The sequence below is a fragment of the Vidua chalybeata genome, chromosome 3 (genome assembly GCF_026979565.1).
Source record: "Vidua chalybeata isolate OUT-0048 chromosome 3, bVidCha1 merged haplotype, whole genome shotgun sequence".
Classification (NCBI taxonomy): domain Eukaryota; kingdom Metazoa; phylum Chordata; class Aves; order Passeriformes; family Viduidae; genus Vidua; species Vidua chalybeata.
The window spans coordinates 20,435,981-20,454,417 of NC_071532.1; the positions used below are offsets into that span (position 1 = coordinate 20,435,981).

General features: G+C 42.1%; 1 protein-coding gene across 1 annotated transcript; it reads right to left on the minus strand.

The window, feature by feature from the left end:
• Positions 1–426: 426 nt before the first annotated feature.
• Positions 427–18,307, minus strand: SUPT7L (SPT7 like, STAGA complex subunit gamma). The gene is made up of 5 exons (XM_053938267.1): positions 18,269–18,307; positions 17,384–18,045; positions 10,274–10,598; positions 8,595–8,832; positions 427–5,632 (listed from the first exon to the last, which is right to left on the minus strand). Exons 2-5 carry the CDS (start codon positions 17,794–17,796, stop codon positions 5,370–5,372), a joined length of 1,239 nt encoding a protein of 412 aa, XP_053794242.1. The 5' UTR covers positions 17,797–18,045; positions 18,269–18,307; the 3' UTR covers positions 427–5,369.
• Between the last annotated feature and the right edge of the window lie 130 nt (positions 18,308–18,437).

Below are 18,437 nucleotides of genomic sequence, written 5' to 3' on the forward strand. Positions count from 1 at the left end.
AAAAAAGGCAGCAGAATGTAAAATAAGCAGACCAGCACATAAAAAGAGCAAAGCACACGGCTTGGAGCAGGGCTCCTAGGTAGTCTGTTAATATAAGTAGTAGAAGTATATATAAGTAGTTGCCCCAGAAACAGAACTTGCTTATGCTGGATGAATACCAATAGTAGCACTGTGGTTCTAATATCACTTCAGGGGCTCACTAGCACTGTTACCTGTGCAAATAAGACTTCCATTTCCCCTGGCCACATCCTTGAATAACATTTCTAGTCTTCCTGGCTGTGATATATCATCCCAGTACCTTATTCAGGCCTGCAAAATGTCTCCTCCAGATCCCACATAAGGGTAGACAAAACCCCGAGACTGGCTTTTGTGTTCACAGCATTGTTCTCCGAAACAAACCAAAAAACACATACAACACCTTTAGAGTTTTTATTTCTGAATAGCTTTATTTCTTTTCTTAGAAATTACAAAGCAACTCTCTCCAGGAGAGCAAGGGAAAAAAACCCAACCCTGAAAAATTTCCAAGTAATTTTGTTCCATATAAACACAAAGCAAAGTTACATATTTCTTTCACATGCATGTACAAAAACATTTTAAGTAAAACATCCTTCACACATAACATGTGCATTAGTCTCAGAACTGAGCACATAATCAGATTGGCCTCACCTACCCTACCTAATCTTGTTTTCCTGTTTTCTTTTTAAATTGTACATTTCTATGCAGGAAACATCTCTTTTTTCTGCACAGCATTATGCATATTCAAATTATCATGGATGGCCTTGGAATTAAATCACTAGGTAGCATAGTCTGACATAAAGCTGTACACATAAGTTGTTACACTGCCATTTATACAGAGAACTTTAGTGGATACCAGGCAAAACTCTTCAAAAGGAATAAAAAGGTATTGCTAGGGGGGAAAAGGAATATGATACACAGCACTCTCTCAACTACAATCCTGTGTGATTCCTATGCAAAACACTTCAAAAGCCAAGTAATTTACAGATCTTGCTCTCCAAATTGATAGCAAAGTTCCTACCAATTTCAATCACGGCAAAAAAAAAAATCACTGTAAGGCATCAATGCTACTGGATGTGGATATGGTCAATACTCAATATTCCCATTTTTCAACCACCCACTTTTGAAAAGAGAAAGGAGAAAGATGAAAGAACTGTAAAAACTGCAGACTGTTGAAGCAGGTGGGTCAGCGGAATGCTTCACCAGCCATCAGCAAGAAACAGCAACTGCGAAAGCAGAGCTTCATTCCAACCCACTGCATAATCTCACTGTGGTTTAAAATTTGGGGATTACATGGTCAATGAACACACCTCACTAGTTGCCCAAGGCTGCATTAACACCTAGCAAAATCTTATTTGATTCATCAAAAGAGCATATAGTCTGTGTCTGACTTGTGAGCTAGTTTTTAAATTTCACTATTTCATGCATGATGGACACCACTGTAAATATAAGAACCATAAATGTTCAGAGGCGAAGGGCTCACCCAGAAGGTGAAGCTTCCACATGCACAAAAGGAAATGTCAAGCACACAAAAATCAGCTGCAACCCTTAGCACAGTGGGGGAACAGGAGGTACAGCTATTTACTCTGCCTTTATTTTTAAGTGTATAAGTGATGCTGATAGGTTTCTCACCTCTGCATAAACATGCATCCCAAAGAGAATCAATAGCACTTCTCCCTTACACTGCAACAACACAGCTGATTCAAAGGACAGTGAATATGCACTGCATTTAAATACACTTGAAGCACTCAGGCTTGGCTTGCTGCGGAGTGTGTTACAGGGTGAAATGGGTGTGGAAAAGGAATGTCAAATAAAAAAAAAAAAATCACAAAAGACAGAACATCTGTACATGAACAATACATAGAAATCACTTAAGATTAACACTTAGGAGGTTTAACCAAAGCCCTAAAGAACACTAGATTTTCATTTTTAGCCCACTTGAAATCTTGCAAATGAGCAAGCGATGCTGGCAGCAGTCACTCTGTCATTTGGCTCCCAAAAATAGTGCAATGGACTTTGCATAAGTACCCTGGCCGCAAGAACACTACTACAAGAACCAGTTTGCAAAGCACCTACAGAGAAAGGCCCAATGACAGGTGTTTTCACACAGTGTCAATGACACAAGGAGCAAATCAGGCTGAGCCTCAAGGCCCCATCCTGGCACATTCTGTGTGTTGTGGGGAATGCTGGATCCGCTGGTTTAGCTGAGATGGGCAGCCTACTCTTAGCCCTGTACTACCATTTGAACAGCAAGTTCTAGTAAATGTGCAGAAAAGAAAAAGCACTGGCCCAGCAGGAGGAAGTCTCTGATTCCCATCCAGGAAAGGCTTAAGTCACATCACTTAACTCATACACTGACAGTGTGGATGTCTTCAGCTGAGGTAGTCAAGTTGAACTCACTTCATGGGCACACAAAGTAAAAATAGACCTTTCTAAAAATGCCATTCATTCAACCTGCTTTATACTTCTACCTCAAGGCCAAAAGGACAGTGACCAAAGAATGATTATTTCTATTCATCTGGAAGTGTGGCCCAAAGGAACAAGTTTAGATGCAGACATCTAAAGCTGAGTGAGAAGGTACCACTCCAAATGCCTTCCTTGTACCTGGACAGTTGAACAGCAGAGTTGTGTTGTTCTTTGTGATCAGCAGTTTTGTTTAAAATCTGTGTCATATAGGACATTTCCATGACCATCTAAGCATTCTCCAGCCAGCAACAGTCCAACTGAAGTGGAATAAAAGCTTGCAGCTCTCACAAAACTCTCTGAATGATCACTGGGCCTTTTTCTTGCAGAGCAACTAAATCTCAAACACACTTCTAAAAGGCAAATATTACTATTCTTTTTTACAGCTGAGAAAACAGGGACATTGCAGCCTGGCTAATGGTGACTCAGGGGGAATCAAAATAAAGATTTCCTGATACGCTCTTCTACTACTGACTAGTCTTAAAATAGTGAGAATTTACCCCCCAGGAGAGATCTTTAAAACTCTGATGGACAATTTTAACTCCATTGTCCATAAAAGCCTATGGTCACGCATTCTTATTAGACATTGAGGAATTTTCTGTTTGGATTCCACTTCTATAAAGTGGAAGAGAAATACAGTTAGGAAAAAAGAATTAAGGCCAGGCATGTTATACAGAAACAAAAATACTATGCCTGAAGCTCATTCTTTCAAAAGATAAACCTGCAATTGTAAAGATAAATGGTAGGTTTGGTAAATTTCCCTCAACCATCCCAAGGGCTACAGGTATAAAGCCAGTTTAAGTGGCTGTTCATTCTTGATTCATGCTCATTCTAGCTCTTTTGAGAGAGAGACACACTGAATCAAGTTAAAGACAGAGTTGATCAACTGAGGATTGTGAAGAACAAAAAAAATTCCATCAGTCAGCTGAGCCATAAAAGCAAGCAGCAAAATAGATTCTGTTCAGACTAAGCTGTCAAGATAACAACCTTGAATATGAAAGCTCAGCCAGCCTGAAGTTGCTGCACTCAATCCAACGACAGCAAAGGAAAAGTTTGCATTGCCAGTACAGGCTCACACCACTAGTAAAAGCTGTTCCATTCTCTCCAGAAAACCACATCAACTTCCCTGAATAGATGATGAAGTAATCAACTAGGGAGTAAGCTCTGCTGGTCTTATTTCTAACAAGAAAGAATTGGTGGAGAATGTGAATGTCTTGGCTGCAGAAGACATAGAACTGTGGCATTTAAAATCCTGAGAAATGTGTACAAGACAGAGTCCTGTACCTTTAGGTCAACATATTTTGTTTTATTCAAGGAATGTCTCAGCAGAATTTCACAAGGGAAATTCTGTCCTGGTTGCCCAAAGGAACCCAAGTGTGCTGCTTTATCTTCAAAGTCAGCCTTCTCAAAGTAAAAAATCAGTCCTTTCTGACAAACAGAAATTACAGCAGGCGTGACAGAAGGCCAGCACAGATGACTGAGGAACTCCTGACTGATCTCAAACACAAACAGAAAGGTACACAGAAGTGGAAGTGATGATGGGCTGGCCAAGAGGTATAGAGACATGGCCCAAGTACGCAGAGAAAATTAGGAAAGCCAAAGCTCAGTTAGATTTTGAACTGGTAAGAAGTAAGACGAAGAGCTTCTTTAAGTACACTGGAAGCAAAAGGAAGGTTAATAAACAAAATATGGTTTACTGTTCAACAATGCAAACAATATGGTACCAAAGAATGCTTTTTGTACTTTCAGGCTCATGTACACAACTTCTTTTTCACCTGTTTCCACTGTAAGTTCTGCTTTAAGGCCTGCCAGGTCTTCGAGCCTTCTAGCAGCATGCAGGAATAAAGCATTGCCTACAGCAGAGGAAGACTGAGTTAGTGAGAACTTCGGCCCATTGAAACCAACAGGCTGAACGTGAAGGCACTGAGGGAGTTGGCTAATGGCACTGTGAGACCACACTACAGCATCTTTGCTACATCATCATCATCATCATCTCTCCAACTAATACACCCTGACTTAGGACTCTCTTGCTGCCCACAACAGTCAGCAACCAGGTAGCCAGCACACCGAGGGAAATTACTGTTCCTCTTTACTCAGCAATTGCGAGATAGTGTTTGGAGGATGTTATTCATTTTTGTGCTCCCCCTTACAAGGGCACTGCAGTAATTTCAGTGGAAGGTCACAGAGCTGGTTTGGGGACTGGAGCACAGGACAAGTAAGGAGAGCTCAGGCAACATGGTTTCTCCACATGTAAAAAGAGAAAAGGCTAGAAAGAGATCTCATTGTATATAATCCCTTAATAACTGGGTTAGAGAAGGCAGTCAGACTCTTCTCAGAGATGACAGAATAAGAGGCAGTGAACAGAAGCTGGACCATGGGAAATTCCAACTAGATGCAAATATATTCTTTTGCTTACTGTGATAGTTGCCAGAGACAGGAAAATGTTGCCCAGAGAGATTTGGTATCACCATCCTTGTAGATACTCAAAACTCATATGGAAAAAGCCCTTAGCAACCTGCTCTAACTGGCTGAGATCTGAATAGGAGGCTGGAGTAGAAATGACACAAGGTCCCTTTAATCCAAAGTATTCAACAGCTCTGTAACTTAGAAAATCTCCTCACAATTACTTTTCACTGGCACGTTCCTCATTAATCTGCCAAAGCAAGCCATACCACTATCAAATGTAAAGGGTGATCTTCAGTCTCATGAATCAGGATGGAGTACAGAAGCCAGCAAAGAGGGGAGCTACACATCAAACCTCTCATAGTAATTTTATGCAGGTCCCTCACACACCAGGGCCAGCCCTGTGTTAGAATCATCACAGTACTCCACTAGTTCCTTTCAAGTGTCTGTTGCACACCATCAGGACTAAATAAAAAGACTGTTCCTTTTCACATCTTCTTCATCTTTTTCTTGCAGCGCTGGTTGAAGACAGGTGAGGATCCCATCAGGCTGTCAGCAGAATGAGAACCGTAGCTGCTCTCAGAGCCATTGGGGCTTTGTGGCATCCCAGCTTCACTCATTCCTGACATTGGTTCCTCAAAGACATCACTGCCTAGAACCCCATGGCCGTGTACATTAGCCTCCTCATTTTCCTGTGGCTCCATTTTCACTTGTGCCAAGTTCCACAGTGGGGAAGCATTCACCTCAGCCCCTGGAGAAGGAAAAAGCAAACAGCAGTAACTGAGTAAAAAGATAAATCACAAACAGCACGCAGATACAAGGGACAGCAGCAAAAGTAAAGATGGAGCAAAAGCAAAGCCACAGGTTAACTACGCTGGGGGAAAACAAACAAAACACACCAAGCACTGTGATGAATAAAAAAATATCTGTTGACTTATTTAATAGTCCAGCAATTACCACTACAAAAAAATATGATGGCATCCTTTCACTGTTAGCCTCCATGTGATTTTCTCCATGAGAAACAACTCCACATCACTCTCCAGAAGGAGTGTCCCAGCAGCAATGAGTACACCAACAGCACGTGGACTAGACCTTGTGTAAGCAGGACTTTGAGGCAGTCCAGAAGTCACTATGAGGTCCTCGCAACTGTCAGACACCCTGGGCTTCTGCAGGGGAGGTGAAGTGAGCGGGCAGAGGACTAGGTAGATGAACAGTCCCAAATACCACTTTCAGCACTGAAATGCAGGGGCATCAAAGCTGCAGTCAGCCACCTGCCTGCCTGCCTCCTTCTACTCAACACCCACAGGTCTCATCCCATCCTTCAGAGTACGGAAAGAAACCCTTTTGGCTCAACCTCACAGATGCCCTGCAAGGAAATAGCTCCCCTCGCCTCACTTTTTTATAAAACATTTCTGGACTAGTGTGCAATCTGAGCACTGACTGATGATTTTCTGTACAAGATTACCAAACCATATTCCTTGATAATAGCAAGTGTTTTCTCCCCAAGAGAAGTAATTACAGATTGCATTATATCTGTTTTAAGTTTAAAGTGAGACAAAAATCCTATTAAAAATACACTAACTGGTCTCCTTGCTGAGATGGGCATAAACAGACCAGAACTGAATAAACTGTGAAATCTTCTCTCTCTTGTGTGGTGTTAAGCTCACATGGAAAATTTAAAAAAAACACCAAAACCAAAAACCCAATCAACCAAAAAACAAAAACAACAGAAAAGACCCGCTAAAAAAACAACAAGCAAAATAGGAAACCATTTTAATAAACTTCAGTTTCCAAACCATTTTCAACCGTTTTCCAAACTTCATGTCTTAAAGAGCATGGCTACAGTTTGAAAGCACAACCAAAGCTCTTGTATTAAGCCAAATCTATGACCATTCCCTATTATCAGTATACTAGTAACAATAGGCCATTATTAGTAGAAATTACAAAGAGAACAATGTTCCAACATGTGTCTGTGCCAAGAATCCTCCTTTATGAAGAAGTCAAGAATCTTTTCCAGATCAGCTTAGCCAAAAACAAGGTTTACGAGACCTTTTTGATAACACAGCCTACATTAGCTCAGTTGCCTTAATGGAAGTCCTTCCTATGTCAATCGTAAGTAAATGCATCTCTCTCAACAACAATGGACACATCATTAAAATGCTGTTCCAGAGTTACAGCTCCAGTCTACATAATAATCAAAGGTGCTCACTAAACTAAACTGTGTCTTTCCTTCATCAGTTGCTCTTCATCGCTCAGCCTTGTTCCTTTCAGCTCTGTCACCTGTCACTAAGAGTGTCACTAATGACTGAAAGTACTTAAGCATCAACAAAGGATGTTTCATCTTCAAAGCACTTTAACTTCAAAGTACTTCAGAAATAAGCTAATCTTCACGTTATCCTGAGACGCGGAGGAACAAGGAACAATTTTGTCTCCATTTTTTCAACTGCAATGAAAGTAAGGAGCCAGCTCACAACTGCAAAGTCAGACATCCACAAAAACACAGGAAGAACATGGAAAGCTGTAATGAAGTTTTGCCCTCAGACACTGAAGCCTCGCTGCCCTCCCTGCAGGCTTCACACCTGCATTTTGAGATGGCAGTGGTCTAATTGCAGCAGCTTTTTCTTGCTCCTTAGGATATTACAACTCTCCAGCCTGCCCAGATCTAGACTGGAATTTCTCACAGATGAGATTTCCAAAGGCTCTTGTGAAGTGAAGAGGGATTTTCAGGGAGGAACAGAGCACTTGTATTCTTAATTAGAAAACATCAATTCTGTATCAGAGAAGCAAGAGGCACAGCTAGTGTGCTAGCACACAGCTAGTGTGCTAACCTCGTGGTCTCAAAGTGGAAGATGCTAATACAAAGCCTTCCAGATTAATCACTTGCAACCCTGGATGGGCCAGAGGAATCTGCTGCTCCTTCTCCCACAATATTGCAAACAGTTTACATTTCAGAGGTGACATGGGAAACAGCATGAGCTTTTAAAAAAACATTAGATGGATTTATGTTTTTTAAAACTCGTAATAATGCAAAAAAACGAATTGACTTAGAGGCATACTCTAACCTCAGTATATATGCTACTTAGCTTAGGGTTGATAGGAGGACAAGCTTCATTTTTTTTTTTAACCAGATTTTTAAGTGAAATAGTTATTATTGCAGGGACTTCCAGAGTTCAGATGGTTCTATGCAAAATCAAAACTGCCTCTTTTTCATTCCAGGATGTTCAGCTTCATTGAACAGTGAAGAGAATGAAACTTCTATGTAGATACAGAGCAGGCACGGCCATAGCAGATTCTCCCATGCTTGCCACCAGTGTGCTTCAATGTCACCAAGGGATGGCACTTTGAGGAAAAGAGTGGTCTCCACAACTGCCCTAATTCACTCACCATTTCACTTTCCATGGCCTCAGCCAAGTACAGCAGACTTTGGGGTACAGACACTAGGAGGGATTCCCAGGACCTCATCTCACATAAGTCACTGATAAGCTTTCATAAAACAGTGACTGTCATTACCAGGGTAATTTCTGAATATGGGGGACATCACCAAGTACCATTCATATTTCCAGAATTCATTCAGTGCCTAAGCTATGTAAGGAACACGGCGTTCAAGTTTGCAGGAAAATGAATCTCTGACACAAATCCAAACCTAACCAGGGGAAACAAGATCACATGGAACTGCTGAAAGACTGTTTCCAGGAGAAACAAGAAACCCCTACCTGAAGTCTGTGGGGAAGCTTCTACTTCCAAGTTGGCAGTGAAGCGCTCACTTTGAGCTGCAAGAACTCCAACAGGCAAAGACTGGTCACCAGAAGCCAGATCTCCTTCCAGCTCTTCACTTATGGGGAAAGTAATATCACTAACAGGTTCCTCCTTAATCTTCACAGGTTTTGTGTCTTCTGCTGCCTTTTCAGGGTTGACAATCTTCTCGTATTCTTCAGAGAGCTGCTTGCTAACCTGTCAAAGATCAGCAGGTGAAAAAGAGGCCAGGAAGGTGAGAATGACTTCAGAGGCTCTGATGGCAATTACATTGCAGTGCACTCTGTTCCATGAACATTATTAACATCTGACCTGAATGAACAAGTAAACAACTTACCAGCTACACAAGAGATTATTTTTCCCCTTTAAGTGCACCTTCTGTGCTGTAACAAGGAACTTCAATAAGAGTTTTAATCCACTAACATCTGACTGATAAATATGAGCACCATTATTTTATAAACAGAGATGATGAGGCTCAGAAATTTAAACAGAACATGAAACAAAAGCAAAGTGTTTCAGTCTTACTCTTTGGTTTTACCTATAAGACTTTCTCCATCCTCCAATAACAAATTCACCCCAGCATTAAAAACCAAGCACTTCAGATCTTCAACAGCCCTGTAGTCCCCTCTGAGCAAAGCCAGAGTATATTCTGCCAGATTCACAGCAAAAAACACAGAAGTTTTCTCCAGTTAGAGAAGTGAAACAAATACAGGAATGGGATTTAGAACTACCCTGTACTTCCAGAAACTTAACAATTAAATAAACAATAAAATTTAAACATTTCAGATTTCATCTGCTTCTAAAAAATACTTGTTTATACAACTAACACCCAACAGTCAGTGACCTGTGCTCAGGAAAATCGCAAGACTTTTTAACAGCAGAAACAAGGAGGAAAAAGAATAGCAATGCCTATTTCCCCCTTCAAGACATACTTGCAAATAAAGGGGCTACTGTGGACCTCAGTCCTGCATAAAGAACAATGACTGTTAAGACAATGATCAGCTGCAGGGTGTGAGTGAACTGCAGCAGCAGAATGGTGCAGAAAACGATCCAGATTCCAAAAGGACAAAACATCTGAACAAAACATTTGTACAGAACTGATATTTTGAGCAAGAATGTTTCTAACAAAGACAACTCTTTAGGATGTTATTTTTATATAAGAAATTAGTGACAACAAACTGTATGACAACTCAGATCAGCAAAATACTACCCTACACTCCTAAAGCTTAAGGAAGTCACTCCTTGCTTAAGTGAACACAAACCACTTTACAGCCTAGAAATTTATGTCTGCTTACATGTTTTCCAAAATGTTAACCTGTCAAATATCCTACTAAAGGAGAAAATTCAGCTCCTCAATCAGTTCTGATTTTAACTCTACTTGATAATTTTGACTGGGCAAATTCAGTAAATTCAGGCAAGCCATCAGTAGGGCATTTTTAGTCTCACTACGAAGACAAATAAGGGGCTCTGTCTTCCAGTCAAAAAGTTCCTGTTCTCTTTCCCTTGATGACTCCTCTCCACACCCAGGAGGTTTTCCAGTAATATTTCCCCTCAGTAAGACTCAGGACTTGTCCCAGGAATAAGCAACTGTACTGGGGGTACATTTCTTGGGCTGCTAGGTCCCTAGCGCTCTTTTCACCTGAAGCATGTAGCTGTGGTAATCCTTGATGCGGTGCTGCCAGAACTTCTGCAGCGAGAGCACGCTGCCAATGCCCACTTCGTGGAAGACCTGCTCCATGACGTCAGGGAAAGGGGTGTGCCCGAGCCGAGCCTCTCGATCCACAGCAAAGCGCAGCAGCTTGGTGAACTTGAGGCAGTACTCGTGGGCGATGTCTGTCAGGGTCTCCAGGACACTCTCGTTGGCGCACTCAAAGCCCGTGTGTGCCAGGATGGTGGCCATCGACTGGTACAGAAGCTGCCGGCAGGAGGACCAACTCAGCTCCGTCACTGGCTCCCCTTTTCCTCTGAAAAACAGAAAAGACAAAAATAGCACACTTTCAAAAACCTGAAGGACTGTATCAATTAAAGAGATACTGTCAATAATAAGGTGACTACAAAGGGAAGGCAGGGGGGTTGGGGTTCTCCACAGCTTCTGTGACATATGAACACCACCTAATAAGTGTTTGTCTGCTTTTCCTTCTTCCCCTCCCTCCAAATCAGCACTTCCAAGTTTCATTTTCCCTTCCAATGCCACAAGATTCTTTGGGTGATTCATGAATGTGGGATGCAAATCTTCTGAACCCTTAAGCATCTCCCTTCCCACCCAAGAGCTTTTCTCCTGGAGATGTGAATTAAATGGGTCCTTGACACAAACAAAAAAAGGCATTTTAAATAACATGGATGCAAATCATTTCCCCTCTCAGTTAATTAAATTGCTTTTCCTTATTATCTCTGATGTCACCAGCCTAACAGTCAGATACAAAGGCTTCTGGGATAGACAGAAGATGGGAATTTCTAAAGCAAAAGGCATACATGAAAAAGCAAGAAATGGGACACAGATACATTTCATTGAGGTACACTGTAGCCAAAAAGACTGTTTCTCTGCTCTCATCTCCAGTAGTCACTAAGCATGACACTGAAGAAAGTATCCCCATATGCAACCTAAGATGCAAACACCAGGCCCTGGGAGGTGCCATAAAGCACCATTCCCTGGTCTTGGGTTTAAGACCTCCCTCCTCTGTTGCTAAGCACAAAGGCATGACAACACAGGATGGAGGAGATGGAGAACAACTGACATGAGCAATTCAAACATCATTCATTGACTTATAGTCAGCCAACCAAATTTTTTATCAACATGAGTTAACATGTTGACAAAAACTCCCCAGAGGAGCTAAGGCAAGGCCTCTGATAGAGAAACATATATCTACCAGATTTCTCAACTTACAATTAAGCGCATGTAATCTATTTGCCCGTATCTGTAACATGGACTTCAAACGCTGATGTCAAAAAATCAAATTCCATTACTGCTAAGTATGATACTCATGCACTTTTTTACACTCCATTCAGCACCAGGGGCAGAAGTGAGCTAACAATTTCACTCTCCATTTGCTTCTGATCATTTTCTCCCAACATCTTCCACATCGCACGGGGAGATTCTCCTCGCTGTTACCCTAGATCGCCTGCGTCACCACACATTCTTTCCAGTAGAAGCACCTGATTTAACAGCACACAGACAGTATTGATGGCCTGGTAAAGTTCTCACTACTCTGTCTCTCCAACAATTCATAGGTACCCTTCAGTCTCACTGAGAAGCTGGGCCAGAGAGCCTCAGCTTCCCCTGATCCTCAGAGCTGACACACAGAAAACACAGCAGTAAAACCACTGAAACACAGCAGTAAAAAAGTGAAGAGGAGTGAAAAGGAAGGTGAAACTTCAAGCTATCAGGATGAAGATTATTCATTTTGAAGAATACCAGCACAACACTTTCTAATTATTCAAATAAAGGGGGAATCACACTATATTAAGAGTGGCATATGATCACATTTCTAAGTAGATACTGACAACAGAATGTGAATCTCAGGTCATGGATTCATCCCAGCTATTAATTGATGGAAAATGATTAGCATCCCAATTTCTACTCAATTATGTAACTACTGTGCAAAGAAGACAGCAGGCACCCTGACAAGATGAATTAAAAGATCATCAGTTTCTTTATAAAACAAGCGTTACCCATACTATTTTTACATCTCACTCACTCCCCCCCCACCTCAGCAGCAGAATTCTGAAGTTCACAAACAGCCATATGTCTCACACAACACCAAGACCAAGAGTTTACAACAGAAATAAACAACCACCAAAGAAAGTCAAGTAGAAGACAATCTTAAAATTCATACCTATAAAAAAGAATCTCTTTTTTATATATAAAGGACATACCTAGCTGTCCAGCAGCCAGCAGTGGAGACCATCTTATGCTATCAAAACTGAATGCCAGGCTTCTGTTAATACAGAGACATTCACTAAAAACACTGTGGACAAACTTAAATTACACAGATTTTGGCAATCCCACGCAGGATACTTTGCCACTTGCAAAGCAGATTAAAAACCATTCAGTAATGCCTATCACTGCTCAGAAGAACAGAGAATATTCTGTCTCTTTTAAACTCCTAGAGGAAAAGAAACTAAGAGTGAGCATTAAAATGCAGCTAGGTCACTATGCTGGAAGGCATATAATCAACTTGAAATCTAATCAATTAAAGACAGAGAGGAAAGACATTTCAGGTACTGTACTCAAATCCAAATCTCCATCTCTTGCTCTTAGTAAGGCCAGTCAATTTGGTTTTGTTTTTCTTATGTTTTCTTCTCTTGTTTTCCTGTTCCTCATAATAAACAACAGAGAAATATGATTAAAAGCCAGAACAGAGAGCAAAAATTGAAATATTGTTGTAGATGTTAATAGAAACCAATAACGAAAATAATTTTTCTTCATCTCCTTTAATTTCCAGGTACCCTCTGGTAAGAATACACATGAACAAAAACAGTCATACACACATTTATGTTGAAAGCAGTTATCTAATGTCAAGCCTTCCCAAAAAGAACAAGCAAACTTCTGTTCCATAATGATCACAGCTAAAGAGCCTATGTCTTAGATTTCATCCAGATACTCAGCACCAAAGAAGCACCCATCCAGATATTATCATTATGCAGAATGCCACCCTCTGCACTACTTAGTTCTTTTCTTGAAAGGCTCAGTCATATACCTGCAAGTAAACATGAATGCTTTAATCCCTGAAGTTTTGTCACCAGAGATTAACAGGACAGGGAATTAGGCCTGTGACATGGAGGCATATATATAGAATATACAGTATGAAATTTATCACAAATACTGGCCAACTTGCCACTCTTCAATTTTGTATTTCTAACAGAGTGCTATATATTTTATATATGGGTTACCAACACTAAATGATGCTCCAGACAGAAATCTACCTGTCAAGCTACAAATTAATTAGACCCAAAGGTCAGCCTTCTCCCACCACTACCAAAAACATGCACAACTTTACAACAGCAGACACAAAAATAGTGTCCATTTATACCAACCAGACTTATTTTCTGATTTAGTCAGTTTTCAGAGCTCACAAAAGGCCCACTTTCTGTGTGTCAGTTAAATGACAGCGAGGCACCCCACAAAGGCAGCACAATCCGTTCCTCCAAGCTCCTCTCCTGTAGGGCAGTTTTTCGTAGAGGGAAGGGGACCTCATGGTTCCTTTCTCATGTAACTGTCTTCAGGAGACAGGCTAAGCCAGCACAAGGATCAGCAGGTTCAATCAACTGCAGGAATGGATTGAAGTACCCTGCTCCCTCCTAGGTGAGCATAAGCCAGCAGCAGATAGAGGGAGGGACTGCTTTTCCTATGAACAGAACAATCTGATGAAACATTACACTGTGAAGTTGAAGTTCTACCAAATGAGCTGCAAAAAGGCTGCTTTAGAGCCATTTTCCCAAAGCAGTAAAATAAAGGAGAACATTGTACAAACAAGATTCACTAGTCAGAAAGAGCACCAAAGAACACAGCACACTAACTAAAACCAGAAAGTTGTTTTGTTTCAGAAAAGAGCCTTTTTACACCTCATCCTGGTTAAGTCTCTTTTTAAATACTTCTGCTACCTCTACAGAAGGCTGCACAGGTATGAAAAAAAAATGCTCAGTAGATAATGGCAAAAATAAATTGGATCTCAGTGGCATAACCCAGACCAGTCAGCTTAGAAATGGACTAAGCCAAAGCACTTAGACCATCAGGGGAAGTGCCTCCTGCCCACTTTAATTACCACTGCTCCAAATCCTTCCCTACATTAAAACTGCTATCCCACTGACATGCACTCCTCTACTTCTGTACAGACATTTCTTCATTACAAGTCCTTCTGCCAAGAGCTGTCTTCCCACTGCAAGCTCCCAATTTTGTTTACAGATTACCTTTCAAGGCAATCCAATGTGGCCAGGAATGCAAATGACCAAATGACTGAGAAAATCTGTTAAGAACCCAACCATGCACACACAAGAAGAAGCACATGAGTAGGTCAGGCTTCTTTTGAAGATGGATGTATGCTAATCTGAGGAAGCTGAGCAGAAAAGATGGAAAAGCTAGCAGCTGTTGTATGGTAAGAGTCTCCTGTCAAAATGGTAGCTTCAAGTCTACAGTTCCTTACTCATTCTTCATCAATTATACTTTAAGCTTCTTTTCTATTTCTACACCAAGCAAAACCAAATGTTAATCCCTTATTTTGCATTCCAAGAACTGTAACATCACCAACACCAGATGGTACTTCATCCAAGAATATTAAAGAAATGCAAGGATAAAATAGCTGAATAGCTGTGGTGAGTCACCTCTTGCTTTAAACTGCCTTGGCCCATGAGGACCAGAAGACAGAAAATGTGAAAACATTTTCCTTTAATACCTTCAGAAGAGATGTGGAAAACTGCAGGCTGGGAAGTGTGGATATATTTTGGTGCATCAGGGAAATTCAAAGAACTAGAGGACACACAAGTAAATATGTTATGCTCAGAAAGAACCCAGAGAACTTTTTTTAACTGTAAAACCTGCTTCACAAACCTATCAGAGTCCTCCAAATATATCAACAAGCAAGTAGAACAGAGATCTCCACTCTGGAGTCCAGGTCCTCCCTGGGGGATCTGTGCCAGAAGCAACATATTTTTATGACATTTTTTTAACATATTTATAAACAAGTTTATAAACTTGTTTATAAATGTATAAACTATAAACAAGTCTGGAAAACTGTAGGAAAGGAACAGTGTAGTAATTATAAAACCATTGTTAGTACAGACTTTGGAGGATTGATAAGACCAAACCAACTCAAAAATAGCCATAAATTAAGCTCTGCCTCCTCCTCATCATACAAGGAGGTAAGGGTTACATATGGGGCAGAGGAAAACCAAAACCAATTCAGGAGATAACAAAATATAAGACAAGGGGACAGTGTGTCAAAGAATGAAAATGAATAACAGGGAAACAGAAGAGGTCAGGCCTACATTAACTAAAACTGTGTTCTGATTCAGGCTGGCAACTCTTAGCTTGCTTTCTTCCCATATCTAAATGTACCTATACACTACTTCTCAGACCCAGGCTACTGACCAAAAAAACAGACTTAAAATATGGATTTATCCAAATACTGTAATTCTGACAACTGTACTTCAGAAGGCAGCACAGAATTAAGCACTATCATGTTTTATTAGGGGGAAGAATGTTCTTGCTTTAATTTGATTTTACACACTCAGAAGCATCAGCAAATCATAGAACTTCATTTTTGCAACTAGAACAGCACTTATAAAACAGCTGCTGTTCTTAATTCATGTGTCTCAAAACAGGTAGGAACAAACATGCAACAACAACTCAAAGCCTTCCCCCTAGAAAAGCATATATGTGTTTGGGTTAGCAAGCACACAATTAAATTCTAGAATACACTGTAGCTCATTATAAATCCACTCTGTCAACCACAAAACATTTCATTTCAAAACTGTCTCTCCAGTTTCCACAAGTAGTCCTTACACTCCCCCACGTGGCTGACCACTAAATAACATTTCTTTACCCGGACCCCAAAAGCTCGGACGGAACAACAAAAAAGACAAAGCAGCCCTCAAAACATGGCCAGAGCCATAGAAAACAACTTCAGGCTGAAGCCACTGAGGAGGACAGAAGAGAACACTTCTCAGTTCTACAAACCACAGGACCACAGTGCAGGAGTCACAGGCCCTGACTACTCTCACAAAACCTTATTTCCCTTCAGTCTCTGCTCTCTGCTATTACTTTGTATCTTCTGATAAGGATGACGGTGCTCCTCCAGAAACAGCGCCAAAGAATCACGCTATTGTTCAGAGAGACTCTGTTATCAAATGCAACATTTTTCAATAAAATGCATTTTATACGACCTCAGGCCATTAAAGATTTCAGTGGCACTAAACTGATAAATTACGTTCCGTTGATGCATATTTACCATTTTAAAAACTAGCATGTGTTATCCTTTCCCTCAAAATGTTCATTGGTGGACATAGCAGCAAGGATTAATGCCTTAATTTAAATGCACATAACCTACAAAGTACTGTAAGATACTGCAAGAAATGCAAGACCTCCTTGTGAAACTAGTGCCTGTCAGAGGGATAGACAGGCAGTGGTGGCAATTCTATTTAATCAAAGGCTGGCAGCAGAGGTAGAAGCAGCGCAGATTTTCTTTACACTTTCTCCAGCTGGTGGAGCCAGTAGCAGAAGCAAGAATTCCCTTCACTTGTGTTCATTTCCAGCTCTGACTGGAAGACCACCAAACTGGGTGGAATGAGATAGTCACTGTGTCACAGGTCCTTGGCCACCGAAATCTTACAAATACATTATCAAATCATCTTTTCAGAACCTACAGCTGAACAGCCTAAACCTAGTCATGTGTTTTCTGGATTTGCAATTACAGTAACACAACTTTAGTTGTAAGTGATCTGAACAGAAGAGACTTCACATTCTGTAACTAAAACTGTCGAAATGCCACTGACAAAACCATGCACACACATTTAGCGTAGCACTAACAAGAAGAAATCAGCACCACACATCCACATTTTACAGAGAGGAAGCAAAAGCAAGCAACATGCATGTTATTCACACAGGAAAAATCCAAGTATTTACTTTCTAAAGCCTGTTTTATACTTTACATACAACTGCTTGACCCTTCAGCCTAAGGGAATCAACATAACTACATATATATTTTAGAACACCCAGCTTTCCTTCAGCCAAGAACCTAAAGAAATACCAACACACCTGTAGAAATCACTCTCTGGGTCACTGTGCCTCAGCTGAAATGGCATTTTGGGGGTTTTGCTATCCAGAGGAAGCAGGTCATCAGGGACAGGTGGGGAGGCAGGACAAGATGGCAGAGGTTCATTCTCTTCGGTTTTTATGCCCTCTGCTTGCTGCTGGTTTTGAGCCTGAGCCGCGGCGATGAGGCTGCGCAGCCGCCGGTTGTGCTGGATGAGCTGGATGGTGTGAATGGTGAGGCTGCAGGGCTCGGAGGGGATGTCCAGCATGGTGGTGGGACGGGGCTTGTTCGCAGACGGCTGGTGCAGTGGAGGATCCTGGACTTCCACAGTACGAAACTCACGCTGCAGCAGGTCAAAGGAGCTGCGGTTGGCCTGGTTGGAGGAAACCGGGATCTCGCCCCAGTATCGCAACATTTTTGCACAGGTTACCTGTCGTGCACAGAACCCAGAAGAAGGCTACCAAGTACTGCGGGTACAAAGGACCCTTGTTGCAGGGAAAAGCACTTTGGGCAGCAACAGACACAGGAGCTGGGACGACGCTCCAGCCGACTCAAGTTACGGCTGCCAAGCACGCTGTCGCTCAGTGCCTCGCTGAGCAGCGCAGTGTCCTCGACGGCATCAGGCTGCCAGTCTGTCAGTTTACAGATGGCATCGCGGCTTTTCCTGAGGGGAGAAGGGGCAGAAACAAACGCACTCGTGAGAAGGAAATCGTTTCTATGTGTAACACGGGCTGGTGTGGACCCACCTGGGCCTCGCTGAACGGGACCCGCGGCGTGGAGAAATTCCGGGGGCCGCACTCGATTCGCCCGCCACTCGCCCTCTTTCCCTCCCCAGCCCCGCGGCCGCCCCGCACCCCAAGCCCGCGGCTCGCCCGCCCCCCGCCTACCCCTGCGCTCCGCTCCCCTCCCGGCCGCCCAGCCGGAACTGCGTCCCGGTCCGCCGCCGAGAGCGGCTCCCCCGCCACCCGCGCTCCTCCAGCCTGGGTGAGGAAAGCGCCTGCGGCGGCCGCCGCCTCGCCCGCCGCCGCCGCCCTCCCCACCTCGCCCCTCACGCTG